This window comes from Epinephelus lanceolatus, chromosome 19 (assembly GCF_041903045.1).
Source record: "Epinephelus lanceolatus isolate andai-2023 chromosome 19, ASM4190304v1, whole genome shotgun sequence".
Taxonomy (NCBI): Eukaryota; Metazoa; Chordata; class Actinopteri; order Perciformes; family Serranidae; genus Epinephelus; species Epinephelus lanceolatus.
This window is the reverse complement of record NC_135752.1, coordinates 39,480,782-39,504,388: the sequence shown is the minus strand read 5'-3', so window position 1 is coordinate 39,504,388 and position 23,607 is coordinate 39,480,782. Positions and strand designations below refer to the sequence as shown.

Here is a 23,607-nt window from a genome sequence, read left to right as displayed (position 1 = left end):
AGATGGATCTGCGGTTTGGTGCGGCTTCTGCAGTGATGCGGACGGTGGTGAAGAGGGAGCAAAGCTTTTGATTTCCTGGTCCATCTACGTCCCAACCCTCACCTATGGTCATGAGCTCTGGGTAGTGACCGAAAAAATGAGGTCACAGATGCAAGCGGCTGAAATGAGTTTCCTCTGTAGGGTGTCTGGGCTCAGCCTTAGAGATAGGGGGAGGAGTCAGACATCTGGAGGGAGCTGGGAGTAGAGCCGCTGCTCCTTCATGTTGAGGTGGTTCAACATCTGATCAGGATCCTCCTGGGCGCCTCCTGTTAGAGGTGTTCTGGGTACGTCCCACTGGTAGGAGGCCCCGGGGCAGACCCAGAACACACTGGAGGGATTACATATCTCATCTGGCCTGGGAACACCTCGGGGTCCTCCAGGAGGAGCTGGGAAGCATCGCTTTGGGTAGAATGTGGTTTTATGGAGGTTATGTGTCGAAGTGTTTCGTGTCCTGGCTGAGTTTGTTTTATTTTTGGACACAAACAAACAAAACAACGGCGCTCACTGATCCATCTTCTTTTGTATTTTAATTGTGGACAGAAAACGAACGTGTTTCAGCGTAAGCCATCTTGGCCCCTTCTGTTCAACATTTACATGCTCCCGTTAGGCAAGATCATCCGCCGCCATGGTCTCAACAGTCATTCATATGCCGACGACACCCAGCTCTACATCAGTACAAACTCTTCTGCCCATCTGCCCCCTCAGTCTCTCATCAGTTGCCTCCTCGAAATAAAATCCTGGTTGACATCTAATCTACTCAAACTCAACAGCAACAAGACAGAGCTCATGGTTGTGGCCCCCAAGGCACTGCTGGGGAAGGTTGGGGATCTAATCCTAACCATTGACAGTGCCACCATTTTACCATCTGCTGAGGTCCGCAACCTGGGAGACCCACATCAAATCTGTCACCAAATCTGCTTTCCACCACCTGAAAAACATCTCCAGACTCCGGCCATCACTCACTGACTCCGTTGCAGAAACACTCATCCACTCCTTCATCACTTCCCGCCTGGACTACTGCAACGGTGTCCTGTTTGGGGTTCCCAACAAAACCCTGGACAGGCTCCAATATGTACAAAACTCAGCTGCGAGGGTCCTCACCCGCACCAAGGCCTGGCAGCACATCACCCCCACCCTCATCCATCTCCACTGGCTCCCGGACAAGTCCCGCATAATCTACAAAATCCTCCTCCTCACCTACAAGTCCCTCCATGCCCCCGCCCCACAGTACATAACGGACCTCCTCCACCCCTACACTCCATCCAGATCTCTGCGCTCCTGTGACTCCAGCCTACTCTTCATCCCTCACTCCCACCTCTGAACTTTTGGTGACCGGGCCTTCAGCGTCGCTGCCTCCACCCTCTGGCACTCTCTCTCCCCTGTAACCCACAACGGCCCTTCACTGGACATTTTCAAATCCACCCTCAAAACTCATCTGTTCACCATGGCTTTTTAATTCGATCATCCATCTCATGCCCAGTGCACCATCACACAGTGTCTCTGCTTTCTTCTGTTGATTGTTATAGTTTTGTTGCTTTTCTGTACTGCTTGTATTGGTGTTATTGTTTCCTTACTATGTATTGTAAAGTGATCTTGGGTTTTTTGAAAGGCACTATATAACTTTAAGTTATTATTATTATTATTATTATTGTCATCAGCATCACAGACAAAAAACACTGAATTACTCCGTCATGTTTAATGTAAGATTTGGAAAAACAAGGATTAACAAGTCATTTAAATCCTTCATGTTAAACACAGGGGTCAATATCAAAGTACAGAAACACACTTTAAATACATGAACAAACCAAAAAGTTATTTTGCATGATTATGTATTCAAAAAAATACACAAAAATGTCATAACAATTTAACACCATCACACTTTCCTTTTGTTTTAAAACACGTAACAAGAAAACATTTGTAGAGATATAAATGTAATTCAGTGAACAAAGACAATCAGTAGTTTTGAGGAATATCCTTTTACAACTTTCTCTGCCAGAGGAGAACTTTAGTTTGTACAAATCATTTTGTCAGTAAGTAAAGATAATATAAAGAAAATCTACATTTAGTGGATTAATTCATAATCTCACCAGCGGCAGTGTTCACTGCAGGCTCAGGGAAGAACTGAGACGATAGCACCATCTAGTGGTGAGGCAGAAGCATAATGCTGCATACATTAACACTTATTAACACAGGACCAGGCGACACGTCTCAGTCCATCCTGAAGGTCAGGTGTCTGTTGGCGTCCACCTTACACAGTTCCACAGGCTGGTTTTCGGCGTCACTGGTGCTGATGAACCAGCCCCTGTACTTCACAGACTCAAACATGTTCTCACACATTCCCTTGGTTCTCTTGAAGAAGAGGAAACGGTCCATGTCTCCATCCTCGCTGATGCTCTTTAAATCTTCCTTGCTGCATTCCTGTCAGACAGATAAAAGGAAATGTCCCTTATTAATTATCTTAAGTAAAAAACACCGCTCTACCAGTTAAAGGGGAAACAATGTTTGTTGTGTTAAAAGACAAATAAAGGTTTGTTTTCATTTATTTTTTATTGTTTTGGTTGTTTTGAGATCTCAAAGTTTTTATATCCATCAATCATGGTTTGTTTTTGTTTTTATTGTGCACTCAAAGGAATATCAAATGTCAATAATGAATTTCTCATCTGTTTTTGTAAATAAAGTCCTCAAATGAGTCAAAGCTTTAGTTACTAAATCAAAACTGTGAGAATGATCATAATTATTAAATAAATGACAGAATTATCAAAATGACAAGATAAAAGTCAAAATTATGAGACTTAAGACAAAATGATGAGATAAAAAAACTTAAGAATAAAAATCAACATTATGAAATGAGTCAGAATTATAAGAAAAAAACAGAATTACGACAAAAATAAATATTATAAATTAAATTAAATTATAAATAAAAATTCTGAAATAAAATTTAAAAAAATTAGATAAAAGTCAGATTTATATAAAAAATATCAAAATTATGAAATAAAAAGTCAAAATGTATAAATTGTGAAATAAAAGTCAGAATTATGGGATTATAAAGTCAAAATCATTACATAAAAGTCTGAATTATATGATTGAAATCACAATGATGAGATAAAAGTTATAACATAAAGTCAAAATTATTAGATAAAGAGTTAAAATTTTAAGATAGAAATCAAAATTATTAAAGTTTTTAGATAAAAGTTCTGAAATTGTGGAAAAAAAACAAAGTTTTGAAATAAAAACTTAAAATTATGAGATAAAAAAGTATAAATCGTGAGACTGTAGTAAAAAATATGGGACAAAAATTCAAAATTATTGGATAAAAGTCAAAATTATTAAATAAAAAATTAAAAAATGGTGAGACAGAAACTATAAACTGCTATTAAAGTCAACAATTTTAGATTAAGTCACAATTATGACAATAAAATTAAAGTTAAGAAATAAAAACTCAAAATTATGAGATAAAGTTTAAATTGTGAAATTTAAGTCAAAATTATGGGATAAAAAATCTGAATTATGTTGTAAAAGTCAAAGTTATCAGATGAAAAGTCTGAATTATATGATTAAAATCACAATGATGAGATAAAAGTTATAACATAAAGTTAAAATTATTAGATAAAGAGTTAAAATTTTAAGATTAAAAATCAAAATTATTAAGTTTTTAGATAAAAGTTCTGAAATGATAAAAAAAGGTTTTGAAATAAAAACTTCAAATTATGAGATAAAAAGTATAAATTGTGAGACTGCAGTAGAAAATATGGGACAATACTTAAGAATTATCAAAAAAGTCAGAATTATGAATTATTTAAAATTGTGAGGTTAAAGTCAAAATTATTGGATAAAAGTCAAAATGGTGAGATAGAAACTATAAACTGTGAGATTAAAGTCAACAATTTCAGATTAAGTAAAAAAAATAAAGTTAAGAAATAAAAACTCAAAATTATGAGATAAAAAAATCTGAGTTATGGAGTGAAAGTCAAAATTATCAGGTAGAAAGTCAGAATTATAGGATGAAAATCACAATGATGATGTAAACAGTCAAAATTTTGAGATAAACTCAAAATTGTGAGTTTTAAGTCAACATTTTAAAATCCATTTTTTTTCTTTTCCATCCATTTAAATCACATCAAGTGAACGCCTCCTCTTTCAGCATAAAAAACAGAAGTGTAATTTTCTTGCTCACCTCGAGGGTCAACACGGCTTTGTCGTCTTTCATAGAGCAGGAAATGTGCAGGTTGCTTTTCAGGGACAGGAGGACGGTCAGACTTTCATCGGGTTTGACGATGGAACTGATGTACCTCGCCAGTTTGAAATTCACTTATGTGAGGAACAGAGAGACAAAGTATTAGAAGTATTCAGGTACTTTACTGACGTCAGAGTAGAAACACTGTGGTCTAAAATACTCTATTACAAGCAAAAGTCCTGAATGTAAAATTTCACTTCAATTTCACTTAAAATACTGCATCATATCATATGATGAATATTTATAAATATAATAAATAAATAATATAATAAATATTTATAAGTACACTTCAGTACGAGTTCACGTCCTTCTCAGTACCTTTGCGTTCACAGTTTCCTCCTTTCAGAGTGACGGCGAGCAGCTGACACTCCTCTGACGTGAGGACGATGTGTTTCCGATAAAGGTCCAGCAGCGTGCACTGGTTCCCGCTGTTGACACGCTCGTACACTCTTTTGGCTTCGGCGGACGCGCTCGTGGTCGACGAGCTCGCAGTCCTCTCCACGACTGTTTCTGTGGGAAGATGGAGGCAGATGTTTTTTAAGCTTTCAGAAGAACAGAGTGTCTGATAGAGAGCTGAAGTCATGACGTCACATCCGGGCTGCAGCGGTGAAGAGATGAACACATGAATGCACCAGTAATTATAATGGGAACATGGGCTGGTGAGTATGTTTTGATGTTAATACTTTTGTACTCTCTGAATTTTGAATGCAGGACTTTTCCTTGAAAGGGGTTAGGGTCCCAGGGGTCGGTTGCACAATACACCTTAAGTTAAGATTTTCCTAGTTAAGATTTCCTCATTCATTCATTCATTTTATGTAGCTGTTTATTCTCTTGGGGGTTGCTGGGGGGCTGGAACCTATCCCAGCTGACACTGGGCGAGAGGTGGGGTACGCCCTGGACAGGTCACCAGACTGTCACAAAGCTAGTTAAGGATTTATCTTTACAAGGACCAAGTCTTAACTTTAAGGGGAAATTCTAAGAAAATTTCATCACTGGAAGCAACTCTCTCTGCCAGAAAGCTTTGTGAACACAGCCTCAGGAGAACCCAACAGATACGCTTTTTATTTCACACTTTACATTTGACTGATTTTCTAATTTTTCTTGCACAATTATTTTCCTGGTATTTGGGAACAAATTTAATTTTTTAGTTTGTGCGTTCAATGGTTGTATTGTAAATCTTCCTCCTCTGACCAGTCTGGTTTTCTTGTCTTATGAGCCAACTTTGTGAGACGATAACAGGCGTCACAAGCCTGAGTCCGAGTTAAGAAACAATCTCTAAGAAACTTACTGCTGTAAAATCTCTTTTGTCCGTACCAAAGGAAACCTTTTAGTGCAGCGGTTCCCAGCTGGTGGGTGTTGGGTCCATTCTGAATGGACGGCAAGTGACTCGCAAACATGTCAAGCTCTTAAAAAACATACTTTATTTTTAAGTACAGTGAATGTACAGCACAGAGCTTTTATTTTGAAGTTCCATTTCCTGCTGTAGAGTGAGTGACGGATGGACGGCTAGTTCAAATGCAAGTATGACGCTGAGTGGATTAAACTGTGTGGACCTTGAACCAGTGACTAAGGAGAAATCTGGACCCTGTGTCTGGATCAGTTGGAAACCGCTGTTTTAAGGGGTTCTGTGCAACTGTGTAGTCCCTCAGCTAAGGAGAAATCAAGCCTTAAGTGTCATAGTTAAGAAGAAAACCAGTCCCTGATACTTTTTCCACCTCTGCACATGACTCATTCATGAACTCCCCCTTGCATCTAGCCTCTGAATATCAAGCGTTTATGGGAAGCAAGCCGCACGACGTGCTGTTGACTCTGCGCCAAGGTTTAATTTTTAGTAATTAGAATAGTTTAAAAATATCAGTGTGATTTTGAATGACACTGTTTTCTGAACCTGGATGTTGTGGTTTCTCTTTAACTCGCTGTAATGAAGTGAAACAGTGTGGTTACCCACCGGTCACCAGGCTGTCCATGATGGCACAGCAGAGCTCGTTGTCACTGAGCTCCCTGCCGCAGTGAGTCAGGGACTTTTTCATCCTGTTCACACCCAGCAGCAGGTAGGCGACAGACCGCAGGGTTCTTGGGTTGTGGGAAACCACCATGTCCAGTCCCTCATCGAGTTTGAAGATCTCATCCTGCACAGACAAGCAGAAGAGAGAACATCATCATCATCATCATCATCATCATCACATCCTCCTGCAGGTGTTTCCTCTCGTCTCAGTCACACAGAGCTGGAGCTTGCGCTGAGGCTTGAAGAGCAACTAAACCAACAAACCACTTTCCTCAGGTAACCACAACGGCGTGTGTGTGTGTGTGTGTGTGTGTGTGTGTGTGTGTGTGTGTGTGTGTAGCTCATTGACTCAGGTCCAGATCTCAACGTTTGAGTGTGAAGTATTTCAACTCTGCATGTTGTGTTCAGCATATTCACAGTGACTGCCCTCTACAGGTTCAAACCTGGCTACTGCAACTGAATGTTGCTATTGGCTGTTCTGATGACAACTGACGTATAAGGTGGCAGCTTTTGTCACCAACCAGTTGCTTTGGTGGTTAGTAAGTTGCTTAGTAGGTTATCAGTCATTCAGTTAGTTGGTTGGTTGGTTAGTTGCTTAGTTAGTTAATCAGTTGGTTAGTCAGTCAATTGCTTTGATGGTTAGTTTGGTGGTAAGTTGCTTAGTAAGTTATTCAGTCAGTCAGTTGGTTGGTTTGTTAGTTTGTTAGTTCATTGGTTAGTTGGTTGCTTTGGTGGCTAGTTTGGTGGTTAGTTGCTTAGTACGTTAATCAGTCATTCAGTTAGTTGGTTGGTTGGTTGGTTAGTTCATTGGTTAGTTGGTTAGGTAAATAGTTGGTGTCTTTGGTGGTTAGTTGCTTAGTGAGTTAATCAGTCAGTTGGTTAGTCAGTTAGTTAATTGCTTTGGTGGTTAGTTTGGTAGTAAGTTGCTTAGTAAGTTAACCAGTCATTCAGTCGGTTAGTTGGTTGGTTGGTTAATTAGTTAGTTGATTGCTTTGGTGGTTAGTTGCTTAGTAAGTTAACCAGTCATTCAGTCGGTTAGTTGGTTGGGTGGTTAATTAGTTAGTTGATTGCTTTGGTGGTTACTTGCTTAGTGAGTTAATCAGTCAGTTGGTTAGTCAGTTAGCTAGTTAATTGCTTTGGTGGTTAGTTTGGTAGTAAGTTGCTTAGTAAGTTAACCAGTCATTCAGTCAGTTAGTTGGTTGGTTGGTTAATTAGTTAGTTGATTGCTTTGGTGGTTAGTTGCTTAGTTAGTTAAATCAGTCAGTTGGTTAGGAAGTTAATTGCTTTAGTGGTAAGTTGCTTAGTAAGTTAAGCAGTCATTCAGTTGGTTAGTTGGTTGGTTGGTTAATTAGTTAGTTGATTGCTTTGGTGGTAAGTTGCTTAGTTAGTTAAATCAGTCAGTTGGTTAGAAAGTTAATTGCTTTAGTGGTAAGTTGCTTAGTAAGTTAACCAGTCATTCAGTCGGTTAGTTGGTTGGGTGGTTAATTAGTTAGTTGATTGCTTTGGTGGTAAGTTGCTTAGTTAGTTAAATCAGTCAGTTGGTTAGAAAGTTAATTGCTTTAGTGGTAAGTTGCTTAGTAAGTTAAGCAGTCATTCAGTTGGTTAGTTGGTTGGTTGGTGGGCGGCTGTGGCTCAGAGGTAAAGCGGGTCGTCCACCAATCAAAAGATCAGCGGTTCGATCCCCGGCTCCTGCAGGCTGTATGTCAAAGTATCCTTGAGCAAGATACTGAACCCCAAATTGCTCCCGATGGCTGTCCCATTGGTGTGTGAGTGTGTTAAAACTGAGTAACAGGTGGCAACCTGCATGGTAGCCTCGGCCACCGGTGTATGAATGAGTGTGTGAATGGGTGAATGTGACTCGTAGTGTAAAAAGCACTTTGAGTGGTCACTAGATGACTAGAAAGGCGCTATACAAATACAGGTCCATTTACCATTTGGTTGGTTGGTTGGTTGGTTAATTAGTCAGTTGATTGCTTTGGTGGTTAGTTGCTTAGTAAGTTAATCAGTCATTCAGTTAGTTGGTTGGCTGGTTGGTTAATTAGTTTGTTTGTTAGTTGGTTAGGTAATTAGCTAGTTCATTGCTTTGGTGGTTAGTTTGGTGGTAAGTTGCTTAGTAAGTTTATCAGTTATTCAGTTGGTTGGTTGGGTGGTTTGGTGGTCAGTCAGTCAATCAGTCAGTCAATCAGTTGTTTGGTGGTGTAGTGTACATGACCCTTGGATAAACTTATGCTGACGTGACTTCAGCTGCGTATCTGGCGCTGATTCAGGTCAAATGTGAATATGTGAGGAGCTGCGATTGTTCTTGGAGCTAATTGTGTCAAAAACAGGAAACCAGCGCTCTAGGACAGGAAATACCTTTAAATGTGTATTGAAGAGCTGCAGGTGTGTCAGCTGATGCTGCTTGTTTGTCAGACACTATGATAATAATAATAATAATAATAAACTTTACGTATATAGCACCTTTCATACATGGAGGTGTAGCTCAAAATGCTTTACAACAAAATAAAAACAGACAAATAGAATTAAAATAACAAAAACAAGTGCAAATCCTGCACAATGAAACCAAGAACAATATAATATGTAAAAGATAAAAGTAAAACAGCGGAATGCATGAAAGCAGTTAAAAAATGTGAAGGATGGGGATAAAAACCAGGGAATAGATACTATACTACACTTATAACTAACATGATGTACTAATTATTTGGCTTTCTTGTGAGTAAACACTCAAATGTGCAACTGTTATTTAGTTTGGCAGAACGGGTCGGCACTGTTGCTTTCCCGGCTGCAGAAACACCTCCGGACTGCACAGCTGTCCAGCAGACCTAGCATTTAGGCACCAGCGGTTGCACTGAGGCAAACAGACTGTGATCTCCTGCCTAGAGCCGCAGTTTGCAGTCATCATTATTGCCGGGACTGCTTCTCCAGTCTCATGGAGGTGGACGTGGGTTTCACCAAGGTACGCAGGCTTAAAGGGACAGTTCAGATTTTTTGAAGTGGGGTTGTATGAGGTACTTCTCCACAGTCAGTGTATTACATACGGTAGATATCAGTCAGCACGCCCCCAGTTTGGAGAATCAAGCTTGAGTATGACACAGAAGCTGCACTATGTACTGCTGTTGACGGGGGCAGCAGTGAAAGGTATTTTAGCTACCGAAAAAAAATCCCACCAAAAACCAAAAGTTGATATCAGTTTGTAGAGAGTGTTTCCACCGTTTGACCTTTCCGTCACACAGCCCATTCTGACGGAGAAACCACTCATGGCTTCAGTTACTGATCTAACTCTCGTCAAAGCCACCAGACTCCATTCATAAAAACAAACAAACAAATAGTACAAGGCAGCAGTAGACCAGCAGCGTCTGTGCTCTGTAATGTTAAATCACTGGTTTTCTCAATGGAGTCTGGCCTTGAGGAGAGTGATGTAACAGCTTCATTTCCACGTTGGAAATCCCTGTCTGACGTTAAGGTAAAGCTGTGAAAATGTTCTAAATATGGTGCACACTTCAACTGATGTTTTTTTTTTTACGTGGGACATTTTTAGGTGGTTAAAATACATTTTGGTGCTGACCCGTCCACAGCAGTAGCTTAGCTTTCATGTTGGACTCCAGCCTGCTTCTCCAAATCAGTGGCGTGCTGACTATCCCTTTAAGTGCAAAAAATAAACATGAGTAAAAATAAAAAAAGTTCACTTCTAACAGTAACAAAAAAAGTAGTCTCAGTGAATTATGGCTTCAACAGCTTCTGATAAATATCATTCATCTTACCGTCATGTTAAAGCAGGAGGATTCAAATCCTGTTGCATCGACCTCACATGAGCTGAAATGCAAAACAGATAAATATCAGATCAATAAAGCTCTGAATTCATAGTTGCAAGGCTGTCATCCCTTACATTAGAACAAATGTAAACCTGTAAATAATTCGCTCAGTTTGCAGGAAGTATTCAGCTCCTTTACTTAAAGGGTAACTTGAGTATTTTTAAACCTGGATCATATTTTCCCTCATTTTTGTGTCTCAGTGACCAATGGGAGCAACAGTTTTTGAAACTGCTCCAGCAGCCGCAAAACAGGCAACAGTGTCACCAGTTGGGGCAATTGAGCACCGTCACTTTACATTCAATAAAACTTTGTCTAACAGCACTATTAAAAGGATCCCTACAGAGACAGAGCTTTTAGAGAGTATGACGGTGATTTTGTGTCTGTTTCTGGTTAAAAAGTCTTAAAAGGCATTGAATTCATTAATCTAAAAATAAGGCCTTAATTGGCATTAAAATGTCTTAAATCAATCTTTCAAAGGTCTTAAAAACATTAACACATGGTAAGTAGGATTTAATGATTGTAATTAGTCTCAAATCTAAAAATAATAGGTAACATTTATTTTTTAAAAATAATTTGCCGAATAGCGGTAAAGTCACGCAATCACGAGAGCGGAACCCACAAAACAGTAATGTGTTTGCGGCCGTGACTCTCAGAGCAGATGCACGTCGTTCATGTAGCAGTCGGACCACGTGGGAAAGTTTAAATTTAATGAAAATTGGCTGTCCAGCAAAGATTTTTCTGGATGGCTGAAACCGGTACCAGGCAATTTATACGAGGCACGGTGTATTGTGTGCAAGAAATGTTTCAAACTCGGCACGATGGGAATCAAGGCAGTGGAGTCCCACATGCACAGCGCGAAACACAAAGCCTCAAAATCAAGCTGTCGACAAACGCCAGGTATTTCCCAGTTCTGTTCTACTCTCGTCTCTACCGTGCCTCCACCCCCATCTCCGATATCAGCAACCGGGACAGCAACACCAAATCTCCGGACAATGTTCGGGTGCACGCCTACGCTGAAAGTAGAAGTACTGTGGTGTCTGAACACCGTGACAAAACACCAATCACACAAATCAAACGAGGGAGTTTTTTAATTTGTGTTGATTGTGCCGTTGATCTTAAATTTCATTTCAAGTGGCATTAAAAAAAGTCTTAAATTTAACTTGCCTTAAGCTGTAGGAACCCTGCACAGTGTCATTTACCTGCTCAGATGAAGCCACAGACAGTTATTCATCCTGAAACACATTTTTTATTTTATTTTAGGCAAAATCTTCAATGTTTTACTGACTTCAGAGGCCCATTACTCTGTCTCTGTATCACCTAGAATGTTTCTGACACTTTCACAAGAAACTTCAGGGAGTTTTCTTTCTGGCAAGACCTCATGCATGCATGTAGTCAGAGCGATTCAGAAGCTACAGTCATTTTAATTTGGGTATGTCATTTTAGGCGTTTTTGCTACAAAACGGGGGTAAACGCACTTCATTCAAATTCAACAGCAACAAAATAAAACTCAAAAAGGCCTTTTTAGTTCATCTCTCAGATGTTCCAACAATCACCAGCTCTGGTTTGGTTGAAATTAACCCTTAATTCACCAGTTAGATGTGACAACATGCTGCCTCTCTACACACTAACATGACTGTGACATGACACTTCATCCTTCAGTTCATCACAAACATTCAACATCTAATTTCCAACTGAAGCTGTCAGACAAACATAGTGCAGCAACAAGTACAATATTTCCTCTCAGACGTTGCAGAGTAGAAATATAAAGCATCATAAAATGGAAATGCTCAAGTAAAGTATTTATACTTTGAATAGTACTTGAGCAAATGTACTTCAGTCACTGCCAGTTGCTAATTTTCACAGTTTTTCTGTCATGTGTTTTTCAGCAGCACATTTAGAGGTAAGTGAGAAGTGAAACACAAAGCCAGACAGCCTGGAGCTGTTCCCTTTTCAGAGGCAGTCTGAGGATGTACCGAGCTGTAAGAGCTCTCAGCTTCCCGAAACACATCAACGATTATCTAAAATCACGCTTTAAGTTCTCACTTGTTATTTTGATTTTGTTTTTAAAAAGATTAATTCAGATTAAAATAATCTAAGTGTGGACATAAACATAGTAGACTTTCTTGAACTTACTCGTCCAAAGCTTGAGACAGATCGAAGTCACACATGGTCCCGACGTTGAATGTTAAAGATCAAAAGTAACTGATGTCACTGAAGCTTCCAGATGATAGCCTCGTCCCACCTGCAGGCTGACTGAGCCTCTCAGCCGGAGCCTCTCGCTTTTAAGCCCTTCAGCTTCCTGGTTGTAGGTTGAGGCTTCACACATGAACTTTCTCTCACAGTGACATCAGGGACCACATTAAAGCCCACGGCAGCTTTAACCAGAGGGAATGGAACAAAACGCCCCCTCACTGAACATTCCCATTCCTGCAGAGTGAAGATTAAATAACAAGCTGAACCTGCTGTGATGATTCTGAAAGAGGACACTGTAAAGACAAATAGACAACAGTTTGTGCTCGATGAGAGGAAATATCCCTCAGTTCCTGTTGCCGAGCTTGTTACTAAAGGTGTAGATTTCAGGGTGACGCAGGGGACACGTTCCCTCAACATTTGGAACATGTGAATTTGTTCCCCCCAAATAAAAACATAAAAGTAGAAAAGGATGTTGATTTTGACAAAATTAAAGACATTTCAAACTGTTCTCCTTCTGAAATAATCAAATACCGCTGCTTTGTCGGTGATTTCAGCGACACCTGATGCCAGAAGCCACCCATCGCAGCAGTATGATATGTCTTCAATCAGCCAGGGTGCACCTGTTGTGGCAGTATGATGCATGGACGGGCAGCATCAATTATTAACCCCGCACGTAGCATCTGTCATGGCGGTATGATATGCCTAATTGTGTTGCCTAAACCTAACCACGTGTTTTTGTTGCCTAAATCTAACCATGTAATTTTGTTGCCCAAACCTAACTACGTGTTTTTGTTGCCTAAAACTATCTACGTTTTTGTTGCCTAAACCTAACTACGTGCTTTTGTTGCCTAAACCTACACGTTTTTGTTGCCTTAACCTAACTACGTGCTTTTGTTGCCTAAACCTACACGTTTTTGTTGCCTTAACCTAACTACGTGCTTTTGTTGCCTAAACCTATCCACTTGCTTTTGTTGCCTAAACCTAACTCCGTGCTTTTGTTGCCTAAAACTATCTACGTATTTTTGTTGCCTAAACCTAACTATGTGCTTTTGTTGCCTAAAACTATCTACGTGCTTTTGTTGCCTAAACCTAACCACATTTTTTTGTTGCCTAAACCTATCCACTTGCTTTTGTTGCCTAAACCTAACTCCGTGCTTTTGTTGCCTAAAACTATCTACGTGTTTTTGTTGCCTAAACCTAACTCCGTGCTTTTGTTGCCTAAAACTATCTACGTGTTTTTGTTGCCTAAACCTATCCACTTTATTTTGTTGCCTAAACCTATCCACTTGCTTTTGTTGTCTAAACCTAACCACGTGCTTTTGTTGCCTAAACCTATCCACTTGCTTTTGTTGCCTATTCCCTAACTCCGTGCTTTTGTTGCCTAAAACTATCTACGTGTTTTTGTTGCCTAAACCTATCCACTTGCTTTTGTTGCGTAAACCTAACTATGTGCTTTTGTTGCCTAAAAATATCTACATGTTTTTGTTGCCTAAACCTATCCACTTGCTTTTGTTGCCTAAACCTAACTGTGCTTTTGTTGCCTAAAACTATCTACATGTTTTTGTTGCCTAAACCTATCCACTTGCTTGTGTTGCCTAAACGTAACCACATGCTTCAGTTGCCTACCCCTAACCATGTATTTTTGTTTCCTGAGACTAACCATGTGTCTTTGTTGCCTAAACCTAACTAAGTGCTTTTGTTGCCTAAAACTATCTACGTGCTTTTGTTGCCTAACCCTAACTACTTGTTTTTGTTGCCTAAACCTACACGTTTTGTTGCCTAAACCTATCCACGTGTTTTTGTTGCCTAAACCTATCCACTTTCTTTTGTTGCCTAAACCTAACCATGTAATTTTGTTGCCTGAGACTAATCATGTGTCTTTGTTGCCTAAACCTAACTACGTGTTTTTGTTGCCTAAACCTATCCACTTTGTTTTGTTGCCTAAACCTAACCACGTGTTTTTGTTGCCTAAACCTATCCACTTTCTTTTGTTGCCTAAACCTAACTCTGTGCTTTTGTTGCCTAAAACTATCTACGTGTTTTTGTTGCCTAAACCTATCCACTTTCTTTTGTTGCCTAAACCTAACCATGTAATTTTGTTGCCTGAGACTAATCATGTGTCTTTGTTGCCTAAACCTAACCACGTGCTTTTGTTGCCTAAACCTACACGTTTTGTTGCCTAAACCTAACCACGTGTTTTTGTTGCCTAAACCTATCCACTTTCTTTTGTTGCCTAAACCTAACTAAGTGCTTTTGTTGCCTAAAACTATCTACGTGTTTTTGTTGCCTAAACCTATCCACTTGCTTTTGTTGCCTAAACCTACACATGTTTTTGTTGCCTAAACCTAACCATATGTTTTTATTGCCTAAAACTATCCACTTGCTTTTGTTGTCTAAACCTAACTCCGTGCTTTTGTTGCCTAAAACTATCTACGTGTTTTTGTTGCCTAAACCTATCCACTTGCTTTTGTTGCCTAAACCTAACTACGTGCTTTTGTTGCCTAAAACTATCCACATGTTTTTGTTGCCTAAACCTATCCACTTGCTTGTGTTGCCTAAGCCTAACCACATGCTTCAGTTGCCTAACCCTAACCATGTATTTTTGTTGCCTGAGACTAACCATGTGTCTTTGTTGCCTAAACCTAACTAAGTGCTTTTGTTGCCTAAAACTATCTACGTGCTTTTGTTGCCTAACCCTAACTACTTGTTTTTGTTGCCTAAACCTGCAAATGTGTTTTTGTTGCCTAAACCTAACCACGTGTTTTTGTTGCCTAAACCTAACTCTGTGCTTTTGTTGCCTAAAACTATCTACTTGTTTTTGTTGCCTAAACCTATCCACTTTGTTTTGTTGCCTAAACCTATCCACTTGCTTTTGTTGCCTAAACCTACACATGTTTTTGTTGCCTAAACCTAACCACGTGTTTTTGTTGCCTAAACCTATCCACTTGCTTTTGTTGCCTAAACCTAACTCCGTGCTTTTGTTGCCTAAAACTATCTACGTGTTTTTGTTGCCTAAACCTGTCCACTTGCTTTTGTTGCCTAAATCTAACTACATGCTTTTGTTGCCTAAAACTATCTACGTGTTTTTGTTGCCTAAACCTGTCCACTTGCTTTTGTTGCCTAAATCTAACTACATGCTTTTGTTGCCTAAAACTATCTACATGTTTTTGTTGCCTAAACCTATCCACTTGCTTGTGTTGCCTAAGCCTAACCACATGCTTCAGTTGCCTAACCCTAACCATGTATTTTTGTTGCCTGAGACTAACCATGTGTCTTTGTTGCCTAAACCTAACTAAGTGCTTTTGTTGCCTAAAACTATCTACGTGCTTTTGTTGCCTAACCCTAACTACTTGTTTTTGTTGCCTAAACCTACAAATGTGTTTTTGTTGCCTAAACCTATCTACATGCTTGTGTTGCCTAAACCTAACCACATGCTTCAGTTGCCTAAACCTAACCATGTGCTTTTGTTACCTAAATTGAACCATGTGTTCTTGGTGCCTAAACCTGACTACGAGCTTTTGTTGCCTAAACCTATCCACTTGCTTTTGTTGCCTAAACCTACACGTTTTGTTGCCTAAACCTAACCACGTGTTTTTGTTACCTAAACCTAACCACGTGCTTTTGTTGCCTAAACCTACACATTTTTTTTGTCTAAACCTAACCACGTGTTTTTGTTGCCTATACCTGACCATGTTTTTTTTGTTGCCTACACCTACACACATGTTTTTGTTGCCTAAACCTACACATTTTTTTTGTCTAAACCTAACCACGTGTTTTGGTTGCCTAAACCTACACATTTTTTTTGTCTAAACCTAACCACGTGTTTTGGTTGCCTAAACCTACACATTTTTTTTGTCTAAACCTAACCACGTGTTTTTGTTGCCTATACCTGACCATGTTTTTTTTGTTGCCTATACCTACACACATGTTTTTGTTGCCTAAACCTATCCACTTGCTTTTGTTGCCTATACCTACACGTTTTTGTTGCCTAAACCTAACCACATGTTTTTGTTGCCTATACCTAACTACGTTTTTTTGTTGCTTAAATCTAACTATGTGTTTTTTGTTGCTTAAACCTAACAACATGCTCTTGTTGCCTACACCTAACCACGTGTTTTGTTCCCCAAAATTACCATGTGCTTTTGTTAACTTAATCTAACCACGTGTTTTTGTTGCCTGAACCTAACCAAATGTAACTAAAATGTTTTGAATTTCATTCACTAAAAATGAATAAAACTAATAAACATTTTGTCTTAAGACTAAATCTAACATAGGACGTTGGAGCAGAGCACTTTCTGTTTCATATTTTTCACATGTGAAAATGCAGCCTACGCCCTTACTCATTATGCTCTCCACTGTCTTTTTTTTTCCGGAGATGATGACTTTTTCTAGCAGATTTTATTAATCATTCAGTTTATTTATCTGCCACATAAAATCATAACATATGTCTATCTATCCGTGGACAAAATGAGTAATATTCTAGCTTGTACATCCTTTTCGACACATTTAACTCAAACTGAGGTTTCATGGATTTAAACGATGCTCGGCTGCAGTAGGTGAGGTAAAGATTTTCTGTTGTTTGCAGAAACAAATATTTTGAATTAAATGTGACAATGCGTTTCACATTTAGCTGCTTCACTGTTGTTAAGCATTGTTTTCTTTAAGTGCACCTGCTGCAGATGATGTAATATGGTATTGTGGTTGTCTCTGCCGGTAAATAAGCATCAACTGACCTAGAAAAAACTTTCCCCCACCTCCAGTTCCTAGGCACTAAGAGGGGGGGTGTCAGTTCGTCGAAAAAGGTTGAAGACTTTGTCCTCACATGTAGTTTTGCAATGTTTTTTGAGAGGAAGTGTCGTGTGGGTTGTGTCTCATCCAACTCTCACCATCTTTTTTTGGGAAATATTGTGGTTGCAGAAAGACAACGGAAAGTGATATCATTTACACAGTTCTATCAGGGATTGTGTCAACGCTTGTTGTGCATTTGACTTCAGGTTTCCCCAGCTGTGCTCGGTCACATGCAAATGAACTGACAGGAGTCGGGGAACTCCCAGATCTGGTTTGTATTGGAGGATAACTCGGTGGTGACAGGGTTAAAGGCCCAGCCACAGCAGACTGGCATCAAAGACTTAGTGGCAGTGCAGGCTCAGGTAACCTATGTCTGCAACACGCCGCAAAGACTTTAACCAACATCAGCTCGTACGTTCTGTGTCTGCATGAGAGGAAATAAGTCTCCATACCAGCAGGCGGAGGTCGTCTGTACTCATTCAAAAAGGGAAGCCGGAAGACTGGCGGGATGACACGTTTACCTGCAGACACGTTAGGCTCGTTTGAGATTGAGCCAGGCCGGCACAGAATCGATCACCAGCAATCACTGCACAATGCGTGCCAGTTAGATCTCATGAACTACTGGACCAGTCAGCCTCATTTTGTGTACTCGTGTATGACTATATGCTCAAGGAGCTCTTGTGGTTGCCATGGGTTTGGTCATGTGTGTGTGTGACTGTGTGTGTTTCTGTCTGCCCACAGCTAATCTCATGAACTACTGGACCAGTCAGCCTCATTGTGCGTGCTCATGTATGACTGTGTGCTCATGGATTTCTTGTGGTTGTAGTGATTCCTAATTGTTGAAAACCTGTTTTATTATTTATAAGTCACTGACTGCTGACTCCTCGCTCCTCTTAATGGACCTGATTATTTCCATACCTGATGTGTAATGATCCACTACAGTTAGGCACCATACAAGATGAATACATCTCCTGTTTTTTGTTTGTTATTTTTAATTTATCTTCGCTGCCTTCTGGACTGAACGGGAGCCAGAAAGGTACAGTCCCACACGCTGAAGGTGCGAATTGGTTTTGTTCCATCTGCAGCATGTTGTCATACCACACTGGGAAGGTTTTGCTTGCCTGATTCTGTGGACTTGCAGATTTTGTTTGATTTTGATTTTTCCTTAATATTTCATACAAGTATCTTGGAGTTCACTTAGATGACACTTTTAGCTGGAATGTCCATGCTGAAGGTCTGTGTTCTCCTTTACAGCAAAGATTGTTGATTTTGCGCAGTGTAAGGTGTGGACACAAGCATCATGTTTTTATTTTACCAGAGAGCTTAATCCGATATGGGATGTCAGCCTGGTATGGCAACCTCACTGTCAAACTGAAAACTAAGCTTGCTGGTCTGGTGCACACGGCCATGAAGGTTATGGGAAGAAGGGACTATCAGACCTTGCAGTTTATTTATGAGCAAACTGTTTTTAGTGACTGATCCATCCCATAGTCTTCATTTAGAATATGACCTCCTACCCTCGGGCAGACGATATAGAGTCCCTAACTGCAAACTCAAGAATTCATTTGTTCCAACCTCCATCAAACTTTTAAACAATTCTGCTTGAGGCTGAAGATTGTGCAGTAATTTTTATAGTGTTTTTATTATGATGATCTTTTAGTATGTGTTATGTGCAATGTTATGGGATATGTGCAACACTGTCATGTAATAGTTGTTGGGATGGTATGAGTGCTGATGTATTGTTTGTTGTCATTGTGGCTGTCAAGGCATTTATGGCACAGTTGCTGAGTCCAAGACAAATTTCCCTTAGTGGGACAATAAAATATATTGTATCGTATCATATTTGTGCTTCTACCATCAGTAAGTGAGCAGGCTGTGTCGTTAAATTGCGTCTTTATTGTTGTTATTTCCTGCTTTGTTGTGCTGCAGCCTGCATGTATGGCGGACTCTAGTGATGTCTGTGTTGTGTTGAGATGAAGAGGCCCAGACTGTGGATATCTTTGGAGGTGATCTCCGTTTATTCCTGACAACTGACAGCAAGATGTAAAAACAAAATCCTCCGTCAATTACGACCATATTAACTCGAGCCCCTCTCCCGTGGAGCACCACAGCAAAAGGGCGGCCATGTTACATTCAATTAAGTACAATAAAACATAGAAAACATACCTAAGAGCAAGAGGTAAAAACAAAATCCTTCATCAGTTACGACCAGAGTTGGGTATAACGCGTTACAAAGTAACAGAATACAGAGTACTTTGATTACTTTTTGCAGTAACGAGTAACCTAACGCGTTAGTTTGCTGTTTGAGTAATCAAATACTTAAGTACATTTTCAAACAAGACATCAGTTACTTCCGTTACTTTTAGAACGCTGGTCCTTCAGCTCCGAAACAGCAACGGCTGTCGTTTGGTTCTAATAACGGAGATAACGTTAAATTTATCAGTCTGAAAGAAGCCACGGAGCTTGTGGCTCACTACGCATAGCTGTCAAGTCTCCTGTTTCGGCCGGGAAACTACTGTATTTTACCCCTCTTTCCCGCCGTCCTCCCGTATTATAATATAATTGAAGAAAAAAAAAAAAAACATTCCTCTGCCTCTCCAAACTGAACTCTGTCACTAGCCTCGCGAGAACTGCCACCTGCAGTAGCCTAGGTGGCAGTTGTCGCGAGGTTAGTGTCGACAGCGGGTCTGGTTGACAAGTGGTTATTTTAGATTTCCTGTACACCCAGGGACAGGTTTTGCTATGGGCAATGTGGGCGACCGCCCAGGGCGCAATCTATGTGAGGGTGCATGAGCGCCCCCCAAAAAATACAAAACAAAACAAAACCTCGCCAGTTTTCTCTGTTTGTGTCAGTAACGGCCCACAAACCTCACCGCACTTTAGGGACTGTTCTTTACTTATGAAGGGACTGTTCTTTACTTGTCAGGGGAGGAGGGTGGCTGGTTGATTTTTATTTTATTTATTTATTTTATTTTGATCCCCCCTATGTTAATCACTTATTGATGCTGTTTTTGAAGTATGAATAAGTCAATAAGTAATTTATTCCATTGAAATATCATTGATGTATTATAGAAAAGTGATTTATCTTTTTATAAATGACAAAAGGCACATCTGCCTCATTTTCACCGTGGTGTCGTGATACTACTCAGAACCATGATATTTTCACTGGTATTGGTTTTGCGGTGGGTGCCGAAAAATTTCCCTTATTTTCAAATCCAAAACTTGACAGGTATGGCTACGTGGTCGGAGAAATGCTGCCGTTGTCTACGGTGGAGTCCAAAACATTCCGCAGCATCGTCAGTAAAATCCCCATGACTCAATAGATGGAGGAGGACTCGCTGACAGACAGGTCAGACTCAGGACTTGCATTATGCCTGGTTCACACTACACGACTTTGCTGCCCGTTCTGAAAGTCACTGTGTCACATTACACGATTGTGGAATCATAAAATCATGCCGTGACTTGGCCGACAGACATGACACACTACACGCTGGTACTCACCAATTATACCCAGTCGTCTTTCACGACGTGTGTGATGTCATCGGGTTATTCTTGTCCTGTTTTCATTACTTTTTACTTTCACTTTCACACCATCATTTCCCCCTTTTACTCTGTGTGGTAACATCCCTAGAGGAAATATTAAAAACGCTGGGGTGTTGTTGTCATACGATACGTCTACGGCAGCAGATCGTTCTGTGTTTCTACTGGTCAAAGTGACGGCTGTGATGGGAGAACTGGATCTCAGTGAAGGGCAAGTGGTCCATAACTTTAATTTGGAGACAACAAAATGTAGGCTTAGCGCCCTGTGGTCCATTGCCCAATAGGAAATGTAGAATACTCAAAAGTACTTTAAAAGTGCTTGAGTTACTTTTCTCAGGGAGTAACGCAGTAAAGTAACTGGTTACTTTTTTAAAAAGTAACGCAGTAACGTAATTTGATTACTTTTAAAGTAACCCTTACCCAACTCTGGTTACGACCATATTAACTTGAGCCCTGACACAAATTGAGTGACACAGGAACATGTTAGCGTATTATACAGTGTGAGGGTCCAAAGGTCAGCGCGATGTCATGTTGTAAAGCCCTGTGAGGCAAATTGTGATTTGTGGTATTGGGCTTTATAAATAAAATTGAATTGAAAAGTGTAGGCTGAAAAATGAACTTATGAACAGCTTCACAGCACTAAACACATAAATTACTACAAGAGCAATGTCTCTCACCTCTCCCATGGAGCACCAGGGGAGAGGTGAGAGGTAAGGTGGGAGACACCCCTTTATAGGTGGGGTACCCCCAAAAGTGAAGTATCAAAGGTTCCACATATTGACTATGGAGGCCTGAGAGGGTCAGGTAATAACAATGTTACTGCTGTATAATTGACCCTGTTACAGACAGAGTTATGAACAACATTAATCAAAGATTTGTACGGATTACTGTTAATTTATTATGCTGATCTGTTCTGTACGACATCTATTGCACGTCTGTCCGTCCTGGAAGAGGGATCCCTCCTCAGTTGCTCTTCCTGAGGTTTCTACCATTTTTTTTCCCCCGTTAAAGGGTTTTTTTGGGGAGTTTTTCCTGATCAGCTGTGAGGGTCATAAGGACAGAGAGATGTCGTATGCTGTAAAGCCCTGTGAGGCAAATTGTGATTTGTGATGTTGGGCTTTATAAATAAAATTGATTGATTGATTGATAATTATATTGTATCTTAGTTAAACACTTCGAGCTTGTTGTTAGCAGGAAAAATCTGCTCTGCGTGACATGCTGCAGCTCCGTCACAACTACACGAGGTGACTAAGTTTCTCTTCTGTCTGCTGAAGGTTCATGCTGTGTATATTTGATTATCAATGGTACAAAAAAAGGAACAAGATGGAGACTCTCACGTATCTATGTGCATTTCCTTTCCTTCTTGACTGCCTGTCAGACTAGATATACACACTTTCATTAAAACATGTTTTCAATTTTCAAATATAATAAAACGTTTGCAGACTCAGATCATTAATACAAAATATAAATCCAGATTTAGCATGAAATGCCTAAGAAAAAGACAAGTAATGCAACATCTATGACCTTTTTCTTTTAGAGTGGGAGAGGTGACAGTGATTATATTTGTCAGTTTTTTGGAATATGATGTGAGCTTTGAGGAAAGACAGAAAGACCATGGGATTAAAGGTCGACCCATCTCTCTGTGCATTTTAACAACCACAGACATGAAAGGGGGAAACCACGGCGTAATTTCCATGACAGGAAGTCACCAGAGACAGATGTGGAAAGACGACAGACAGATAGTACAAGTGGAGGAAGCTCATTTTATTGCATCTTTGTAGGAGAAATACACATGTAGAAACAATTTAAAGTCTCAGTGCACTTTTTTGTCATGGCAGACACAGTAAGAAACACACAGGTGTATTTAATAACACGGATCGTAGCTGCATTCCACTGAGGGAACGTCCTGGTTTTGTGCACGTGGCTCACTGGAGTAACTTCTAAGTGGAATTGAGATATCCTTAAGGTTACCAGTTTGACCTCTGACTTTTCCTCAGTAACATAAAGTCAAAATATCTGTTGTGAAAAAGCCTCTACTGTAGCAGGAGATGACTGATAGTGACACGACTCACTGACCTAGTTGTCTCACAGAAAGCTACTGGTGAAAATGCTCCTGTGGCAGGAAGTGGTGCTGGTGGTCCACACGATACACACTTAATGACTGCATGTGAAAGACAAGCGATATTTTCACTTTTAAAAGTGTTCAATGGCTGTGTGTAACTGACACCTAACAGACGTGTTCATGTTTTTGTTATTGACACGAAACCAGAGCTTCTGCAGACAAACATCTACGTCTTATTTTGCCTCTTGTTTTCAGTGGTGTTTTTTGAAGGCCAACCAGAAAGGCAGCATCGCCCTGGTTCCCTCGTCAAAAAGCCTGTGGGATGTCTCCATTGGCGTTTGGATAATTGCAGAAATTGCAGTCATTTTCAGATACTTGGAAAGACGATGGAGCAGCTGCAGCTGGAGTCGACACAAATTGTCTGATTTTGATCTATAATCACATTTTAAAATAATATCCGACAAACCCACATCCTACAGAGGGAGTGTCAGCTTTGACCCTCCTGGTACATCAGTGGATGGTGCACAACCGATAACCGTGATGCTCATGTGTTGTTGTGACATGTAAGAAAAATTAAAGGGCAGCTCTTCTTCAGGTGACTGAGAATATTAACACAGGATGTGATGATCAGACTTTGTCAGCCAGAGCAGTCAGTCAAAAATTACACAGACAGTGATATTAGAGTGGGGCTGTAGTCTATAAACCCCTCGTTACAAAGATGAATGCACATTGTTCAGTGGTGCAAAAGGCACTGGTCTACAGAGACGTGGAAAACAAGGCTATTGTCAGGTGAGTTATAGCGTCAGTTCAGGCAGGACACAATGTCAAACTCAGCTCACATCCCAGCTACATCAGCTGATCTCAAACAGCCCAATCAACTGATGGATCAGCTGACTGATGGATAGATCACAAGATTTCTTTTAATGCAACCAAT

At 40.1% G+C, this 23,607-nt stretch overlaps 1 protein-coding gene across 1 annotated transcript; it reads right to left on the bottom strand.

Annotated features, from left to right (window-relative positions):
* Nucleotides 1-1,716: 1,716 nt before the first annotated feature.
* il1b (interleukin 1, beta) lies at nucleotides 1,717-12,373 on the bottom strand. The gene is made up of 6 exons (XM_033647455.2): nucleotides 12,224-12,373; nucleotides 10,040-10,091; nucleotides 6,222-6,402; nucleotides 4,592-4,783; nucleotides 4,214-4,347; nucleotides 1,717-2,457 (listed from the first exon to the last, which is right to left on the bottom strand). The coding sequence occupies exons 1-6, from the start codon at nucleotides 12,256-12,258 to the stop codon at nucleotides 2,248-2,250; spliced, it is 804 nt and encodes a 267-aa protein (XP_033503346.1). The 5' UTR covers nucleotides 12,259-12,373; the 3' UTR covers nucleotides 1,717-2,247.
* Between the last annotated feature and the right edge of the window lie 11,234 nt (nucleotides 12,374-23,607).